Below are 18911 nucleotides of genomic sequence, written 5' to 3'. Positions count from 1 at the left end.
TAGCAAGCACCCTCATAGGCTCAAAAGTCACCACAAACAGCAGCGGCCACCACAGGCACTATCTGCCCCTAATGGACCATTTAGTCCCATGACAGACTCAGGAGGTTGGCACATACCGCTGGCCTCACACTGTTAGGGAGATAGTTCTCAAACGGGGAGGAGATAGAGTGGAACCATGTCTGGGGCAGAGCCCTGCTGCAGGAGACATTCACAAGATGCAGAGCACTGACTGCAGGAGATGGTCACAAGGCTGGGATGCATGTGTGCAGGGCAAACCCTAGCAGGGCCGCCTAGCACTGGCCCCGGAGTCGTGGGGAACCTGCAGACCTCCCTCGTCACAGAACATAACAGCAGCCAACATTGGTCCGGCATCTGTGGTCTACCAAGCTTTGCTCTGTACATGGCACATAAGGGCTATTCAGTTACTGTTCAAGACTATTATCCCTCCATTTTGCAGATACACTGAAGCAAAGAGATCAAGTAACTCAACACAGCTAATATGACACCCATCTTTTACAGGCACACAGATGAGGTAACCAGAGTTTGATGCCACCATGCCTGCTCAGTAAATCTGTCTCCCCTTATCCCCCAGAACTTGGAAACATATTTCAATTTTTACTGTAAACCCAAGAGTGAGTTTGTGGAGAGGTTAGAGAGGTCTCTGCATTCTGTGACCTGGGTAGAGATGCAAGCCCAGCCCCTTCTAGGCTCCACCTCTTTCCAGGCTCCACCCATTAGGGAAGTTTACTTAATCTTTTGGAACCTATTGCTTCTTTCTAAAATAAATGTCTTTTCCATAACTTTGTTTTTATTTTAGTCTATGTATGCAGTGATCTGCTTGTACATGTATGGGCATCACTTGCATGCCTGGTGCCCCGGAGGCCAGAAGAGATACAGGAGCTCCTAAAACGGGATTTACAAATGGCTGTGAGCCACCAGAAGGGTGCTTGGGAGCCAAACTCTGTGGAAGAGCAGTCAGTGCTCTTAAGCACTGAGCTGGCACCCCAGTCCCTCAAAGCCTAGCCTTAAACTTGTAAAATTCAGGACACAGTCACCTTCTTGGCTACTGGATGACAGCAGTAGGCAACATCCAGCCTATCGACCGTGCTTACTAAAGGCTAACCACGGTGCCGGCAACACTTTCCACAGCGAAGCTAGCATGAGCCTGGATCTCACCTTCTCATTCAGCAAGGAGGGCACCAGGAAGTCGTGGACCCGGGATGCAGGGATGCTGACTGAACGGTAACGTGCTACATGCACCAAGAAACCCCTGCATCTAGCCTGAGATACTGCCCACCATTGCGCTCAGAGTGGGTCCCTTAGGATTAGAAATGAACAGAACTGGAGCTGAGACAAGGCAGACATGCTGAAGACCACCAAGACTCTAAGTAGCTGCAGACCAAGAGGGCTGAGCAGAGTGGGGTGGGGGTGGGGAACTGACCTGCCTGTGTCCACATATTGCTCCCCGTCTCCCTTAGTGCTTCTCTTTGGGTTCCTCATGAGGAAGTATTTTGAGAAAGGAAAATCTCTTCCAGTGTGCCACAGAAAGGCATTGTGCCTGGGTGCAAACAGTCCAGGAAGAATTATTCTGTTAGGCCAAGGGCCGGGGTGGGGGTGGGATTTATCTTAGGCATTGGGGCCAGATGGATTCTGGGAAGATCACTCAGTTCTACCATTCTAGTGAAAGAGAGCTGGACGAGGTGAAAACTCGCAAATCCCAGCACTTGGGAGGTGATGGCAGGAGACCAGAAGTTCAAAGCCTGTGTGGGCCACTTTGATTCTGTGTCAAAATATAAAGAGGGCTGGACGTGTGTACTTCAAGGGTAAAGTGTTTGCCTAGCATGCTTGAGGACCTAAGATCAATCTCCAGTGAAACACGCGCACACACTAAATAGATAATAAATAAATAATCCGGTGATTATACTAAAAAGCAGTGACTGGGACATCTTCCAATAGTTTTATTCACAGAAGCACAAGGTAGACCAGATGTGGCCAGAGGGCAGACACCTGAGCTCAGGCCTACTTTGCTTCAGCCCCCAGAAGCAGGCATTTTCTTCTCTGTCTTGGAAAACAGAATAGACTAGAAACAAGCCTGTCTTTTTCAAAGGGGTCCAGTCCCTGGATGTGAAGAGTAAATCCAGCCGGCCTCGGCAAGCTCCCGGCAAGCTCTCTGCGGGGTGGAAAGGACCCCTTCCACCTCGTTCTGATGAACAGAGGAGAGCCTCTGGCTCACACACACAGGCCCTCCGGCCAACAGGCACACAGGGCTGCTGCTGGCTCGGGCAGGAGGCAGGCCCAGCCAAGAAACAGCTGTGACCAACACAAACCAACTGCTGCATTACCACCGCCCCCTCTACTGACTAAGAAGTCAGAGTTCTGCAGAAACGGATGCAGGCTGCTGCAGCACGAGAGATATGGGATTGGTAATCTGCATGCCTGGCCTTGCTGAGAGGTAGCTCTTGGGCAAAGGGCTTAATTCTCTGGGCCTCAATACTCAACACCTGCCAACCACAGCATTCAGACCTACTGATCTCTATGGAGGTTGTCTGATGTCCTAGACTTTCCTGGCAGAAACCTGGTACTTGCCATAACACATGAAATTAAATGAGTACTGGGAAAAGGCAGTCTTTCCACAAAAAAAAAAAAAAAAAAAAAAGTCATTTCTGGAAAACCAAGCCCCTAAAAGTAGACAGCTTTGAAGACAGCATTATATTTGAATATGAAACATCTCCCACAAGTTTCTGGATTATAGGTCTAGTTGATAGCTGATGAAGTAACCCAAAGAAGTAACTGGATCCTGAGGCCTTGGACCTCGAAGTGGGACCTACCTGGAAGGAAGTAGGTCACCAGGTCACCAGCTGCCTAGCCCAGTAGATACATTGTATCCCTTCCCTTGCCTCTGCCAAAGGGCCTTCACTGCCATAATGCTACAGCTCACCACAGGCCACAACAATGAGGCTAAATTTGTTACGTTTGCCTTACTGTGGCAGGGCAGAAAAAGAGGTGAAGAAAAAAAGTTTCCTTTGGATCCACGGTTTCAGTCTGTCACGTGGGGAAGTTCAGGGTAGCAGCAGTGTGAGGATAAGCTGTTCGCATCATGGTGGACCAAGAAACAGGAAGCCAGGGTTGAAACTACAACCTTTAACTTTCCAAGGCTGGTTCCTGTTGAGCCACTCCCAGCAGCTCGGCTCCACAGCCTCTCCTAATAGGGCTGCCGGCTGGAGAAGCAGTCAGACCACGAGCTGCAGATTCATGACAGTGACCATGGACAGACCATGGACAGACATCTGTGACAGCAAATTAAACCCACCCTCCCTTTAAATTGTTCCCTTGGGTGTTTGCTATATCCATGAAGTTTAAAAAAAAAAAAAGAGCAAGGCGTCAGGGGCAGAGATGAGAGGGGGAGCAAGAGGAGAAAGGCCTGAGCGTGGGCTTACACTGCCATTCACCGTAGCTGATGTGGGACACTTAGTAATCTGATCTTCTCTTCCTTGAAAAATTCAGTATTGGAAAGGCCCAATCTTCAGAGCCTTTTCACACTCCCATGACCCACTGCCTGGAAAACCTCTGAGGCAGGCAGCAGGAGCTGGGCCTCTGGGAAGTGATGGGAAAGAGATAACAGCAAAAGCTGTGGGGTCCAGGGTGATAAGACGGTGTAGAGACAGAATCTTCCTCTCATCCGTGATGCTCACATTCTTGCCACAACTGTCTCTGCGGCCAGCCACGCCAGCAAGAATCTAGGCCCAGAGAAAAATCCAGTCTCTGCAGGTGTGGCCAGACCCTGGGTCTGTGTACATTTGAGAGGCTGACCCTGGCTCCTGTCAAGTCGGTGTGATGAAGAGGAAGGAGCCAAGAATGACAGGCAGGTACCCCTGAACTTCCAGAAGCTCCCACAAGGTCTGGCTAGGAAAGGACATCGCCCCCCCCCCTCCCCAAGCCTAACCTTGAACAACAGCAGAGCCAAGCTCCACACACCCCAATCCGGTCCTAAACCAAGTCTGCAGGACGCTTCTCTGGAGTTCCACATTCCAAACTAATGAACCTGGAGTGGCTTCGGGCCTGGGTGGAGGAATGAGAGGGGGCTGCCAATCACCCAAACTTCCAAGGATGACAGGGAGCCAGAGGCTCAGGGGGCCAGGGTGGGCCAGCCTTTACCAGTTTTCACAACCCAAAGATTCCATCAGGCCCCATGGAATGAAAAGTCTCCGTTCTCCCCAGCCCTTCCCTCCTTCTGGATCTCAGGAGAGGCCTCTCCCTCCTTGGGAATTCTATTGTTCATACCCCTTGCAGGCTTTTAAGTAAGGGCTGTATCCTAATCTTCCCCCTCCTTCCCTTGCTACAGTTCAACTCTGCACAAGGCCTGTTCTCTTTTTGACTAGGCCATCTGGAAATGGGGCCACCACTTTTTAGCCAGTAGGGGCCAGCCCTGACTTAGATGATAGCAGCAGCAGTAACTGTTTTCATGAATAGAGCACAGTCCTGTCTCACACACACTCTCTCTCTCTCACACACACACACACACACACACACACACACACACCTCTGCTGTCTACCATGGACACACAATGGTTCCGTTTGCTCCAACAGCCCCACTGGGTTCATTGTTGATGGGGAGCAGGAGCAGGCACAATGGGCTCTGGGGCCTCCCTTCCTCCCTTCTGCACATGCCCGCCCGCCCTGCCGCTGTCTGCTGTTGAGCAGAAGCAGCTATGTGACCATGGACTCTTCCGCCTCCTGATCCTTGAACTAAAATATAAACTCTTTCTTCCTGTTTTGTTTTGTTTTCCAGCCAGCACAGGGTTTCTCTGTGTAGCCCTGGCTGTCCTGGAACTTGCTTTGTAGACCAGACTGGTCTCAAACTCACAAAGATCCACATGTCTCCGCCTCCCCAATGCTAGGATTAAAGGCATGAGCCACTCTGCCCGGCTAAAGCTCTTCCTCTATAAATTACCAGAGATGGCTCAGTTGGCAGAGTGCATGCCTAGCGTGCGTGCGTGCGTGAAGCCCCAAGTTCAAATCTCAGCAGCACGTAAACCCAGGTGGGATGGCCCTTCCCTGTAATTCCAGCCCTAGCGAGGCAGAGGCGGGGCACTAAGGTCATCCTCAGCTACACAGCAGTTTCAAGGCCACTCTGGGCTCCAAGAGACCTTGTCTCAGGCATCCTGTTCCTATAACAGAACATGACCTAAGATGGTATATGTTTGGTAAGGTACTGGAGATTTAACATACATTTTCTATCTTAATCATGACAATAATCGATAAGCCTTCCGCAGAGAAGGAAACAGAGGCTGGGGGGGCGGGGGGTGCTTAAGGTCCTTTCTCAAGGCTCCACAGCAAGGAACAGATGATGGTGTAAGAGTTCAGCCCAAGCAAGCAGGCCAAGAATTGGGAACAAAGGGATCCTAATGGAGACATCATTTTCTAGTCTTCCCCTCTGACCTTATTTATTTCTGCTGTGTTCCTCTCTGTAAAAAGCAGTCCCATTCCCACATTCTGCTTGCAGCTACAAAGGTCTTTTCCCCCCAGAGTCCTGCCTTTCCCAGAATCCAGGGTACACATGGGACAGCCCAACCTAGGGTAGGAATGTACTGAACCCTGTAGCCTGAGCTGCTCAAGGAAAACAGGCAGATCGCCCGCTCAGGTGGGGAGATGGGGGCGATCCATGGCTTCTAAAGGAGCAAGGAAAGGATGGTTTCCCAAGCCAGGGCTTGCATCAGTCCAGCCTAGTGGGTTCAAAGAATGTGCCCACTGAGGCCACTCAGCTGTCTTAGGGCGGGGCTTCAGCACACTGCTGAGACCAGAAGCCTTTAAAGACAGGTGGCCACACTGGGAGATGTGTGGGCCAGCAGAGGAGCCCTTAGTGGGGAGGCGGGTGGGCAGGCCTGAGCATCTGCTCCCAGCAGCTGCGGCTTGACCCCCCACAGCCCTTGGGTGTGTCTCAGGTCCTCACCTTTCCTGGAGCCCCACTGTTTGTGCGCAGCAGAGAAGAAATAAACTCAAGACTTGCGAATCCCAGCATCCCAGCCCCTCCCTCCACCGGGTGGTCTGCCTTGGTGGTCCACCCCACTCACTGAGAGGTCTCCCCGAGGCTCTCTGCCCACATCCTTGAGCAGCCCCTACCTAGGGCATTGTGTGTGCTCACACACACAGAGGCAACTCAGAAACGGGCCAGTGACTTCAATAAATCAGTCATCCAGCCACTTCAGGCCGATAGTCCTGTATCCACCCACCCCTTGGCTACCCCTTCAGGAGCTAAAGGGGAGGAGGGAAGGGCTGTAGGGAGGAGTCAAGGGCAGCACACTCAGGACGAACGTTCCCATCCAGGACGATTCTGGAATAGAACATCCCGTCTCCCACTCTGGACTCTGGCTATCAGATCATCAAAGAACCAGCTGCCAGCTATTTGGTGAGCACGGTCCACATGCACCGCTGGGCCTTCCTGCTGATCCAGCCCTGTGGGATATCCTCAGCACAGAAGTTCACACATACAGTTTGTCCACGGTGCATACCCCACAGAGTGATCCTGTGTGCTGCAGAAGCCCCTAGATTGAGGCAGCCTGGCCCCCTTGTCTACCTGCTTGATTCCATCCAGGCCACCTCTACAGGGTGTCCTTCTGCTCCGAGGCTCACTGGGCGAGATTAATCAGGAAGTGCCCAAAAGCCTCATGGTAACAGCACTTGACTATGAGCAGGGCTCACAAGCTGCAGAGGCCAGCTAAGGACTCTTGTCTGACCTGAAGTTGGGGATACCCATTTTTAAACACATTGCTTATTTGGAAATTTCCCATAATGCACCCCAATCACATGATCACACTCATTCCCCAGGCCTCCCAGGTCCATCCCTCCTACCTTGTGACCTCCCCAAAACAAAAAAGAGAAAAAAAAATACAATGTGTAATTAATGTGTACTGCCCATATACACACCGGAGCATGGCCAAACACCCAGCGGCCAGCCCCTTAGAGAAAGCTGGGTTCTTCGCTATCCCTGCCAGAAGGTACCAACTGTGAAGAGCTACATTTCAGCATCCCTATCACAATTTTTAAGAGTTCTTGTCAATGGCTTCCTGTCTAGACTACTTTTTTTTCTTGAAGGAGATTGCTAAGGTAGAGGGAGAAGAGGTTGTCACAGGAGCTTTGGTAGAGGGTGAGACACAGGGCTAACAGTGGAATACCCATTTTTTCTTAAGATTGGTCTATCTCACCCATTTTTGTCTTGTATTGTTCACTATTTTAACCATCTCCAGAACATCTCCTAGGACTATAACCTTAGGAAATGTTTGGCACATAATAGGTGTTGAATAAAACCATGCCAAGCTAGGCTAGATACATATCCCAGTGTTAGAACACTTGCCTAGAATGTACAAAGGCCCTGGGTTCCAATCTTATCACACACACTCAAAGTGTTGTGTGTCTCCAGTTAGCCCTGAATTTCCTTTTGTCTTAACCCTGTCTACGAGTCCACCATACCGGAAACACTCAGGTCCAGTTAAACCTTAGTGGATGAAAGGATCAAGAGCCTTCTTTGGTCTTCACTCCACTGGTTTCATGGGAACCCAAGCTCCTTTGATGCCTGTGGCCCTGATCTTAATCTAGCCCAGGGATTATCAATTTGTGGGTTGAGACCCCTTTGGGTGTGAGGTCACATATCAGATATTTATATTACAGTTCATAACAGTAGTAAAATTGCAGTTATGAAATAGCAATGAAAATAATTTTATGGCTGGGGGTCACCAGAGCATGAGGAACTGTACTAAAGGGTCACAACCTCAGGAAGCTTGAGAACCACTGATCTAATCCAAACTTGCCCTCCTGAGCCACGGGCAGGCCTTCTGAGGCTTGACCTTCCTGGACACCAAAGTACAAAGACAGGTCCCTCAGAATATCCCAGAAGACTCCATGGCAAAGCCTTCCAAGGGCTCAAAACAAGAATAACAACAACACGGGACCCATAACCAATAATAAATGGCCTTGCGGCAAGATGGATGTTACAGGAAATGGGAGTCTATGAAGGCGCAACATGCTTGTCTCCCATGCCTGGTGGATGCCAGGTTCAGCCAACGGCTTTCCCCATGGTGTCTGCTAGAAGCCCTGGGCCTCTCCTGACTTGGCCCACCCCTGATCTGCAAGGGTGTAGACAGGTCCCCTGATGTCACAGACGCCACGTAAACAATCGTGCATGTGTGCACTTAGGACGCATACACGCATCACTGCTGGGGAAATCCCCACAGCTGGTTCTCACGTGACAGAGCTTTGTCCAGAAAGCAGCAGCTGAGCTTGCCTGCAGGACTGGGGAGGGCTGGGGCTGGAGTTAACCCTTCCAGACCTCAGTGCAGGCTGAGCTACCCGCAGGGAGAATGGAGTGAATCCGGTCACAGATCCTCTCTCAGTCACAGTGCTCCTGGCTCGCTGGGAACAGACTGCATCTTAGAGCCCTGTCCAGGCTTTCCTGGGCTAGGACAAGGCTCTTCTCTGTCTGGTTAGTGTGGTTCCCTCATCAACTCTGAGAAGTTCTGCTTCCTGGAGACTTGTCCCCAGAGGTGGGCACAGGCAGAGCCCTAGGGGGCGTGTCACCATGCCAGATGCCTAGGTGGGGTCCCATGGCCAGGAATTCAGCCCGGAATCCTTGCCCTCCTTTCACAGGTGTGAACAAATGCCTCTGAGAGACTGATCCAGGGCCCTCCAAGGTCCTCTAACCAGGAGGCTGGAGGAGGCCACCAGAGAAAGCTCTCTCCCCTTCAGGCACTGTTTCTATTAGCCAGTGGTGATCTGTATCACGTCTCTGAAACAGTACCCCAGGGAGAGTACTTGGAGACATGGAGAAGCCAGATGCCCAGTTTACTTTATATATATGGTTCCTTACTGAGTACCGTGTAGCCCAGGCTAGCCTCAAATTCATGAGCCATGTGTCTCAGTCTCCCAAGTAATAGGGTTTTTTTTTTTTTTAAATAGCCCCACTCCTGAAGTTTAGAAACAGTATCTCAAGGTAATCCACACTAGCCTGAAACTCCCTAAGGAGCTCAGCCTGGCCTTGAACTCCCAATCCTCAAATGTTCAAATTCATGGACAGTGTATTGACAGGTTTTTATATGAACTTGACATGCGCTGGGATCATCTGGGAAAGAGTCTTAGTCAAGAAAATATTTGACTGGTGATTGATGTGGGAGATTATAGGCCACTGTGGGTGGCGCTAGCCCCTACACAGTAGTCCTGGATGGTGTGGGAAGCAGGCTGACTGGGCATGGGCAGTAAGCCAGGAAGCAGTGCTCCCACGCCCTCTGCTTCTGTTTCTGCCTCAGGTGCCTGCTCTCCCCCAGATGGAGTGTGGCCTGAGACACGGAAGCTGAAATAAACATTTTCCTCCCCAAGTTGCTTTTGGTCATGGTGTTTTATCAGCAACATCACCCGACAACTTACCTAGGCTATGTCTCAAAACTCAAAATAAAGTTTTTTTTTTAAAAAAGGGAGGGGTGTGGATGGGGATATATAGTTCAGTGGTAGACAACCTGTTTAGCATGCATGAGACTTAATCCCCACGTGGTGGTTCCAATAAAAACGATCCCCCAGAAGATCACATGTTTGAATGCTTGGTTCCTAGTTGGTGGAACTGTTTGGGAGAGAAGGTGTGGCCTTGTCGGAGTTGACCTCAGTAGGGACAGGCTCAGGGCTCCACAGCCTCCCACCATCACCAGGGTGCCCCGTCTCCTGCATACAGGTCAAGATGTGAGTTCTCAGCTGCCGGCCACCATGCCTACGGTCCACCATCATGGGCTCCAACCCTGTGGAACCAGAACCATCAGCCCAAATAGACTCTGCGCTATACGTCGCCTTACAGTCCTGTCTGCCATAGGTGTCTGTGCCACAGCCATAGAAAAGTGACACACCCTGGCACAACAAAAATAAATGAATAAGAAAAAGAAAGAAAATCCTTAGTAAATTAGAGGCAGGAGGGCTAGCGCCTCCCTGGCAGATCTCTGTGCCTGGATTGCTATGCCCCACCCACCCGAGGTATTTGTGCTGTTGTGTTTATTGACACCCTGGTTGGCTCATTCCCTCATTCAACTGTGGATCCTGGAAGACAAAGACCTCCTCAAGTTCCTTTTGCTATCCCCAGGGCTGGGACCATGTATCCTGGCACAGAATAGGTTCTCAGTTGCCTTAGCAAACAAATCTATAAAACAGCCATGGCCAGGGCCCGAGAGGCGGTGGAGGGAGGGAAGGTCCAGAACCAGCACGTTCTTGGAAACTTGCCTCCTATCCATTCAGATGCCACAGATCTTCTGTCTCCCAGATTGCCACCGCTGTGCCCAGGGCCACTGGCCTTAAAGAGAGGCGGCCCGGGTCACAGGGGTATGGGGATGGGCTCCAAAATCAGAACCCTGGGATCAAACGTGGATGATGACCTAGGAGCCACTAGATTGGTGGGGTGGAGTAGGGGGCAGGGGCAACTGTGGGGGCAGGAGGGAGAATTTCCCGCCCCTCCCTGGCAGATCCATATATGTGTAAGGTTTTCCTGAGGCCTTAGACAAAGGCGGCCTTCGTCTTCTCTGCTCTACAAGGACTTTAACCCTCCTGTAGGAATGGTTATATATTCTCTTAGACCCTGTTTACACTCAGGGAGTTCTCAGGGATGTGGGGTGAGCAGGGGAGACCCCAGCAAGGAAGGAAAAGCTGCCCCAGAGACCACAGACATGCCTCCTAAGGCACCACACATCCAGTCAGAAGCAGAGGCAAGGATAAGATGACAGGGAACCAACGCTCCTCAGAGCCGGGAACGTGAAGGGATCCTCACATGGCCCCGCTATCTTAATGCAAGACTCTTGTCCTAACGTTGACTCAGGCCTTCCTTATGCCAGCTGCTCGGGTCACATGGTGACAAGAAGATCCAAGGGGAGCAAAGAGACTGAGGGAAAGGCACGCTTTTCCTGCAAACTTCTAAATTCCCTGAAACTTTGGAAAGATCTCTTGGCTTTCACATTTCGAAACTGACCAATTATAACAAGGCTATGAGCCAAGCAAGCACCACAGGCACATTTCTGTCTCCAAGCTGAGTAACTTTAGATCAGAAGAAGGTGTAGACTCAAAGAGCAAGGCGCACTTCCCTCAAGTCCTTGTTTTTCCATTGGCTTCGTCGTCACTGGAAATGTTGCTCCAACGTCACGGGCCTATAAGCCAGAAATCTGAAGTGAGCAACAAGTCCCTTTCTGGCTGGGGACCGCGGGTGGGGAACATTTCTTTGCTGGACCACAACTTGGGTGTCTCCTCCTCCAGGACCACAGCCTTATAGCAGAGTCTCACCACGGTCTCCTGATGAGGCCAGATGGGGCCCTGAGGTGACTGATCTTCAAGGCCCCCATCCTTAGGCTAGTGTTTCAGGGGCAGTGGGTTCACAACCCTGTTTTCTGACAGCTCCTTGAAGGTTACCTCCAATTGCAAGCATCTTCAAAGAGCTGGTCCCGGCTCATGGGCAATCCAGGGACATCCTTCCTGCTACCTTCACTGTCTATCAAGTTTGTATGTGGACATCAGTCTATATCCAGCATGAAAGCCTGGTTTGGCTTGGGAATTCCTAGGTAGTATATGGTATAGGCTCATACAGGAAGTGGAGGTAGGAGGATCAGGAGTTCAAAACTAGCTTCTATCATGAAGAGACTTTAATGCCAGCTTGGACTACAGGAGATCGCCCTCAAAATGAAACCAAACAATCCTTGGGAATCCATGCAGGGCCTTGGCAGGGCCTGAAAAAAATCTGCATTTTTAAGTGAGCACACTCAGATTTCTGACTGGCCTCTGTTCAGGCTGTTCTCTTCCAGTCCGGCTTTCTTCTCTCCTAGCAGGAGAAAGTGGGTAGCGCAGCGACTGCTCAGCAAGCAGGCACTAGGCCTCAAGGCTACCTCGACTTCTCTCCTGAGATCCCAGGCTCTGGGGAGGACTCCTCCCTCCTGCCCTGCATCGTGCTATCCTGGCCAGCTGAGCAGTGGGTGCTGCCTTGGCTGGGAGCTGTGGCAAGCACCCACACCTCCGCACTCACACGGCATGTGAGCGACATTGGCACTCTCACAGACTGCCACGCGCACGCCGCTGGCCGTGACACCCGATCAATCAGTGACAGTTCCAATTAGATGGCTTTGTATTTCTGGGGTGATCCGAGGCTGAGAAGCCCGTGCCACGAAGAGTCACACTGTTTATCAAAACACAACCCAGAAGCTGACGTGGCTACAAGACATGCTCACGAGAGACAGGCTAAAGGAGAGCGCCAGGCGGATTCTGGTCCTGTTCACAAACCAGCTTGGGTCCTCCACTGTGGCTGAGGGGTTCACCTGGACCAGGAAGCCCTGGAAATTGCTTGGGTAGTGGGCAGCCTGTTACATTCTCCAAGGGTTTCTCTCCAGCCCCATCTCTCTCAGGCCTCCCCATCCCCTGCCTGTCTCCCCGTCCCGACCCCCGACCCCGGACCCCCATCTCCTCTCCTGCTATCTAGGATTCCTCTCCTTCCTAATTTCCCATTCGCCTCAATCCCATATCCTCAGTCATGCCTGTCACGTCTAGCAGGGCACAGCTCACACCCTGAAGTTCACGCCAGCTTCAGAGGACCTTTCTCCAGCCTCCCCTGCGTAGGTGACAGCTTTCCTGCTCTGCTCTCGCTGGTCTGCCCACACAAATCTCTGACAGCATCCTTCCCTGTCAGCGGAGCTGGGCACTCTGTGAGCGGGAAGCCATCAGAGGCTTCAAAGATGCGGAAGCCAGTGCTCTGCAGGGAAGGTGACTGCCTCAGCACTGAGCCTGGGAAAAGCAGCCCTCAGGCCGCCCTGCTGGCATGGCTACACTGCAGCCTTCCCCACACCTCACTGGGCTCCACCTCCTGGCGAGTCAGCAGGAAACCAAGTTCTGTCACTCTTAGCCACCTCATCTATAAAAGAAGAATGGGGGCTGGCGAGACAGTTCAGCAGGGGAAGGGGCTTGCCACCAAGACTGCCCACCTGAGTTCCATTCCTCAGACGGTGGAAGGGGAAAAAACCAACTTCTATAAATTATGTTCTGACCTACACATACATGTTGTGGTGTGCGTGCGCGCGCGCGCGCGCACACACACACACATCCATGTACATAAAAATTATTTTTAAAAAGTGGGCTGGGTGATGGTGATACACACGCCTTGGGTGGCAGAGGCCAGTGGATCTGTGAGTTCGAGGCCAGCCTTTTTGTTCTACAGAGTGAGTTCTAGGACAGCCAGGCAGGACTACACAGAGAAACCATGTCTGGAAAAAAACTAAACTAAACTTAAAAAAAAAAAAATTGGGCCTGGCTTTTTTTGATAGATAGCTTTTTATAGTAGCTAGTACTTATGGGTAAGTCTTACTATTAGAAAAAAATATAATTTATTCAAAACTGAACTTAGGGGGTTAGAGAGACGGCTGGGTAGTTAAGAGCACTTGCTGCTCTTTTAGAGAAGCTGGGTTCAGTTCCTGGCACCTACATGTGGTTCACAGCCATCTACAACTCCAGTTCCAGGACACCTAACATTAACTTCTGGCCTTTCCAGGCACCGGGCACACACGTGGCATACACCTAGTCATACATGTAGGCAAAACACCGACAAATACAATAATCTAAAAGCATAAATAAATAAACTTTACAAAAACAAATTAAAAACCAAGTTTAGCCAGGCACGTTGGCTCATGTCTCTAAGAGACCAAATTAGAAAGGCTGCCGTGAGTTCAAGGCCAGCCTGGGTTACAGAGTGAGACCGTCTCAAAAATACAAAACAAGGGGGCAGGCCGATGGCTGGGTAGGCAAGGTATTTGCCACCAAGTCTGATGACCTGTGCTTGATCCCAGGCAGGGAACCAAATGTGACATGTTGTCTGTCCTCTGACCTTTATATATGTCACACATGCCCTTACACACAGAAACAAATATTTCAGATGTGTGATGTCTTTTATCTACTTTCAAGTATTTTATATAACAGTTTATAAAATAAAAAATTTAATTTTAGAAAAACTAAAAAATTAAAATATAAAAAAATTAAAGAAAAATTAAAAATAAATGAACACGAAACAAAAACAACAAAAACAAAGCAAAGCGACAAGGCGGCCCAACCTCACAGCCAGGCCTAGAGGCCCAGGCCTGCTCTGTGTTACTCAAGAGGCTACAGCACAGGGCTTGAGAGCTGGCTCAGCAGTTCAGACCCTTGCTGCTACCACAGAGGACCTGCGATCTGTTCTCAGCAGCCGCACCGGGCAGCTCACAACCATCTGTAACTACAATTCCAAGGCTCTGCTGCACACTTCTGGCCTCTTCAGGCACCAGGCACATTTACTCAGTGCCCACCCTGGATGGGGGCGGAGCCTATGCGTGCACCCCCCCAAATGGGGGAGGAGCCTATGCGTGCACCCTCCCTGGATGGGGGCGGAGCCTATGCATGCACTCACCCTGGGTGGGGGCGGAGCCTATGCATGCACTCACCCTGGGTGGGGGCGGAGGCTATGCGTGCACCCTCCCTGGGGGAGGAGCCTACGCGTGCACCCTCTCCTAGAAGAGCATGGGTATATCTCTGTGGCCTCTTGCGCCCCATTTCATAGATGAAACGAAGGCACGCGGAAAGCTAAGGTCTTACTCCGGAACATATAGTTGGCAAAACTGTGGCACAAAGCAGGCATCCTGGGTCAGAAAGTACACTCCTTTGGGGCTCAAAAAGTGGGAATAAATACTGGGATTGAATCTTTTTACTCCCAGGTTAAAGGGAAGGTCAACTCCTCTCCTCCCTTCAGAGCCTATAATAAACAATAAATAAACAAAACTTTGCCAATAGCAAAGCTGACGAAAGGCCGAGCTGAGGTTTGAATTCTGCCCAGTGTGTCAGATGCCAAACCCTAAACTCTCAACTCCAACAACAACAGAACCACATCAGCGCTGAGCTCATTAGCTGGGCCCAATAACGCCGGTTAATGATCGCGGAGATGGAAGGCAGGCTGAGCTCACAGCTTTTCTAAGAATAAACAGGACTTCATCAGGAACATCAACACTTGCCCAAGAAAACAATCTCGCAACACTCTTGAGCAACCTCGTTTGCATTTAAACTGGAGCTCGCTGAGTTCTGGGTGGGAAGGAGCACCAGACCCCCCTGCCTGGCAACTGGCACACGCGGAAGCCAGGATCCCAGAGGCGCTATGGGCCACTGCGCCCCCTAGTGGCAACTCTCAGAACTCCTCAAGCATCTTTCTCGGAGCCATGGGAACTCGACAGGAAGCCCTGCTGCGGGGCTCCTTTGCCCATCTGACTCTTGGATGAATGCCTGCCCTGCCCACCACGGGCAGCTACCACAGCCACTTCTGGCTTTTCTGGTTGCTGGCTGGCAGAAGGCCCTCAAAATGTATGGTTCACCCAGTCCCTCCCGAGAGCGCTTCTGCCATTGCTACTTCAACAGGTGTGAGGCTCAGCAGAGCAGCTGGGGAGGCCAGCCAGCTCCACACATGCGGCCATTTTCACGAGGCAGTTTTGTGGATGCTAAGGAGCCCGTCCTTAGTGGATGCTAAGTGAGTGGAATTGTCCGGCACTGGGGCGGTGGTGAAGGAGACCAGAGCCCAGAAGCTGTGAAGCTACGAAGCTGCAGGGCAGACCTGAGACTCCCTGAAGACCGGCATGTTGGACTGCAGTCCCAGGTTGTGCTTGGGGTCCTGTCTGTCCTCTTCAGGCCTAGCCTGTGGGTTCAGGCTGGGCTAGACAGCCCTGCTGCTGTGTAAGCCATTTCCTTACAAGAGCCCTCATTCCCTGGCTCCTTCTCTCCCTACAAGGCTCAGGCTGGCCTTGAACTCAGCCTGTTGGGCGCCAGGGTTATAGCATACCTTTACGACAAACCTCTTACTATTTGTCTGCTGCTGCTTCGTGTGAGCTCCAGGAGGACCGTGTCCAAGGTCACATGACTGAAAACCCGAGGACTTGAGACGGGAGAACCAAGTGTGTTGGTCAGTTTGTGTCGACTTGGAACAAATCAGAGTCATATAGGAAGAGGAACCTTCATTGAGCAGATGCCTTTATCAGACTGGCCTGTGGCGCACTTTCCTAATTAATAACTGACGCGCACAGTGCCACCCCTGAGCAGGTAGTTGTATAAACCACAAGCCAGGAGAGCCACGGACAGACAGACAGACAGACAGCGAGCAGCAGCCCTCCACGGCCTCTGCTTCAGTTCCCGCCTGGAGTTCCTGCTCTGATAGGCTCGAAGTACTCTCTCGGGCTCCCAGACTGTCTGAATCATCAGATCCACTCAGAGCTGCCAATGACGCTGGGTTCCCCAACTCACCCCCTTCCTCTCCAGGGGGCTCCAATCACCACCCAGAAAACCAATCCAAGTCCCATCCCTCTGTGCCCTTCATTTAACTCAGAGAAAGTCAACATCTCGTGGAGCCTGTGCTGTAACTCCTCCCCTCCGCTACGCACCCCGCCCCCGCCCCGCCCCCCACCCCCTGCCGCCCTGCTCAGCTCGCTCTTCCCTTGCATCGGCCCGCAGGCCCTGGGCCTTCACTTGTGCTGCGCACGGTCATGTTACTCCATCACAGCCCTCGGTCACACAGCGCCTCACCGAACAGCTCATCACTGCGAACTTCCAAATGGCAGGCATATTTCTGCAACACCAACGTGTGTCCAGGGCCTGAATACAGCTGGAGCTCAGGAAAGTCATATAACTGATGTCCAAACAAGCCACGATTCGTCTTGCTTGCTCAGACTTCTAAGTGTGCTCTCTCTGGACCACCAAAGCTTCCGGCTCTCTGCTCCGGAAGTCGGAAAAGTTCCATCTACGTCCAATGTCCCCCCCAAGGCCGGAGGAGAGGCCACCTCTCCTGACTCTCACTGCGTGATCCAGATACTCCAGTCTCCAAATCACTCACCAAGTGTGCGGAGCTTGTGTGGAGCATGCCCTGCAGCAGGAGGGTTTCAAGGTGCTGGGAGACAGGCAGTAAGCAAGAACGTGTACAAAGCAACTAACGAGAGAGTCAGCAGCAGGGACGGAGCCGAGATTTGACAACGTGAGGCTGGGGTGGCTCCTCCGAGACGGTAAACAACGAAGAGCGAGCCAGCCGCGGGGAGGAAGATGATTCCAGGTCAAGGGAACAGCAAGTACAAAGGCCGCCAAAGGAATGAGCTGGACGTCTGAGCCGCAGACGATGACCCTGCGGTTGCACCGGCTCGACCTGGTGGGAATGTGTGTAGGGGTAGAACCCGGGACAGAAAGGCAGCGGGGGTCAATTATGCAGGGCTCTGAAGCCAGAAAAAGGAGTTGTTCTTCACAGCGTTGGAAGTCCCCTGGGGAAGTTCAGCAGGTTTGGAATGTACTCTAAGAGTGCCCTCTAGCGGTGCTGCGGGGAATGGCAACTACCGGAGTAAAGGAGGCCCCGGGGGCTTCCGGGGACGCTGAGGGATTCCCTCGGAGGTGGAAGGCTTCTTACTAAGCTACAATGGGCACAGGCAGCAGTGAGTGGATCAGGAGGCCCAGCTGATGGGCAGAAGGAAGGGAGCGCCCAAAGATGGCTTCTAGCCGGTTAGGCAAATGGTACCAGGTCCAGGCAAGGAAAGATTTAGAAAGAAAAAGGAGAGATGCAGAAAAAGCTCAGGTCATCCCCCTCTCTGTCAAATGTCACCAGCTCTGCCCCCTCCACCGGGCTGTATGCCACGTGACACTATTCTTCCTCTGCTCTGCACAAGCCTTGCTTCTGATTTGGGGGGGGGGGTGAGGGGGGGAGACACGGTCTCATCAACCACAGAAGTAGTTCTCACCTGAAAGGAACACAGGAGTTGGTTCCTTCCAGAGTCCAACATGAGTAACCACAGCCTAAGAACAAAGATTCATGTTTCCCCCAAATAACGTGGTCCACAGAGGCTGCAGTCTTGCTTATAGAAACGGGAGCAAAGAAATTCATAAAGTGCTATGCTTTCAAATACACCAGGTGCATCAAGCAGGCAGCAGCTGCATGGGGAGAGGGTGGGATGGAGGCTCTGCTACAGGCTTCAGAAAGTCCCTGACAGTATTCTTAACCCTTTGGTTGGTAGAAATTAGGATCCTGTTCATATATCCCAAACAATTTACCTAATGGTCCTAAAAATGTTAGGTCACATATAGAGGGGGTAATAAACAGGTATGGGTGAAGCTAAAGATGAAGCGAGATAATCAGGCTCTGGACTTGCACCATCCCAACTCTCCACACCAGTGATCATCAGCCCATCAATCAGCCTTTGCCAGCATAGCTTCTTTCTAGGACTCTGAGGACTAGTTCAGAGACTCCTGTAACGGAGGCTGCTTAGTATATGGCCAAGGATGCCTCTGAACTTCTGATCCTTCTGCCTAGAGTCCCTGAGTAGCGAGGCAGAGATGCCAGACTGGGGTTATCCGGTCCTGAGGATTAAAACCTAAGGGTTCATGCATGTCAAATCAGCACTCTGACTTGAGCCCAGCTTTAGAAGGTCTGAGCTCCAGCTGGGCACAGTGACATGAACCTGCTCACCTGAGCACGAGACAGGAAGCCTGGACCCTATGGCCAGACTGGTTCTAGAAAAGTGTCCTGTTCCATCATCAGCAAGGGTCTTCTGTGAAGGAGCCAAGCTCTGGAGCTAGGCCGGAAAGCAGACAAGAAACAGAGTCTGCCTTGCCGGTGTGAGCGACTCTGGGCAGCTCCTCTGTGCAGTGGGCGTGAGCCCTAAACCTGGACTCTGATTCTCTGTGTGCCCAGGGCTGTCAGTGGTTTCTCCTTGCAGTGTAGCAAAGCAGAACATGAATAAACATGTGAAGAACATGTGAACATGTGAAGAACATGTGAAGTTCTGGGCTTGGTGTGCCCACTGGGTAACAGGAGCTACACTTCCAGAATGCCTTCTCTGTGTAGACACCAACCTATCTAGTCTTCATTACTGCCATAGAGG

The 18911-nt window shown here is 51.5% G+C and overlaps 1 protein-coding gene across 8 annotated transcripts in view; it reads right to left on the bottom strand.

Moving 5' to 3' along the window:
- Sh3pxd2a (SH3 and PX domains 2A) overlaps window positions 1-18911 on the bottom strand; it is a 207992-nt gene that overhangs the window by 60644 nt on the left and 128437 nt on the right. The window contains exon 1 of one of the 8 annotated variants that reach the window (XM_052184191.1): window positions 16886-16903. The exons of 6 other annotated variants lie outside the window; for them this stretch is intronic. Coding sequence is in view for 1 of the 2 variants with exons in the window: in XM_052184184.1 (XP_052040144.1) it covers window positions 4541-4556 (16 nt within the window). In the remaining variant the exon portion in view is untranslated. Of the gene's footprint in view, window positions 1-4540; window positions 4648-16885; window positions 16904-18911 lie in introns of those variants that run through there. One more of the 8 variants, XM_052184184.1, reaches the window with a different exon arrangement.

This window comes from Apodemus sylvaticus, chromosome 1, assembly GCF_947179515.1.
Source record: "Apodemus sylvaticus chromosome 1, mApoSyl1.1, whole genome shotgun sequence".
NCBI lineage: Eukaryota > Metazoa > Chordata > Mammalia > Rodentia > Muridae > Apodemus > Apodemus sylvaticus.
This window is presented reverse-complemented; position numbering and strand designations above follow the sequence as displayed.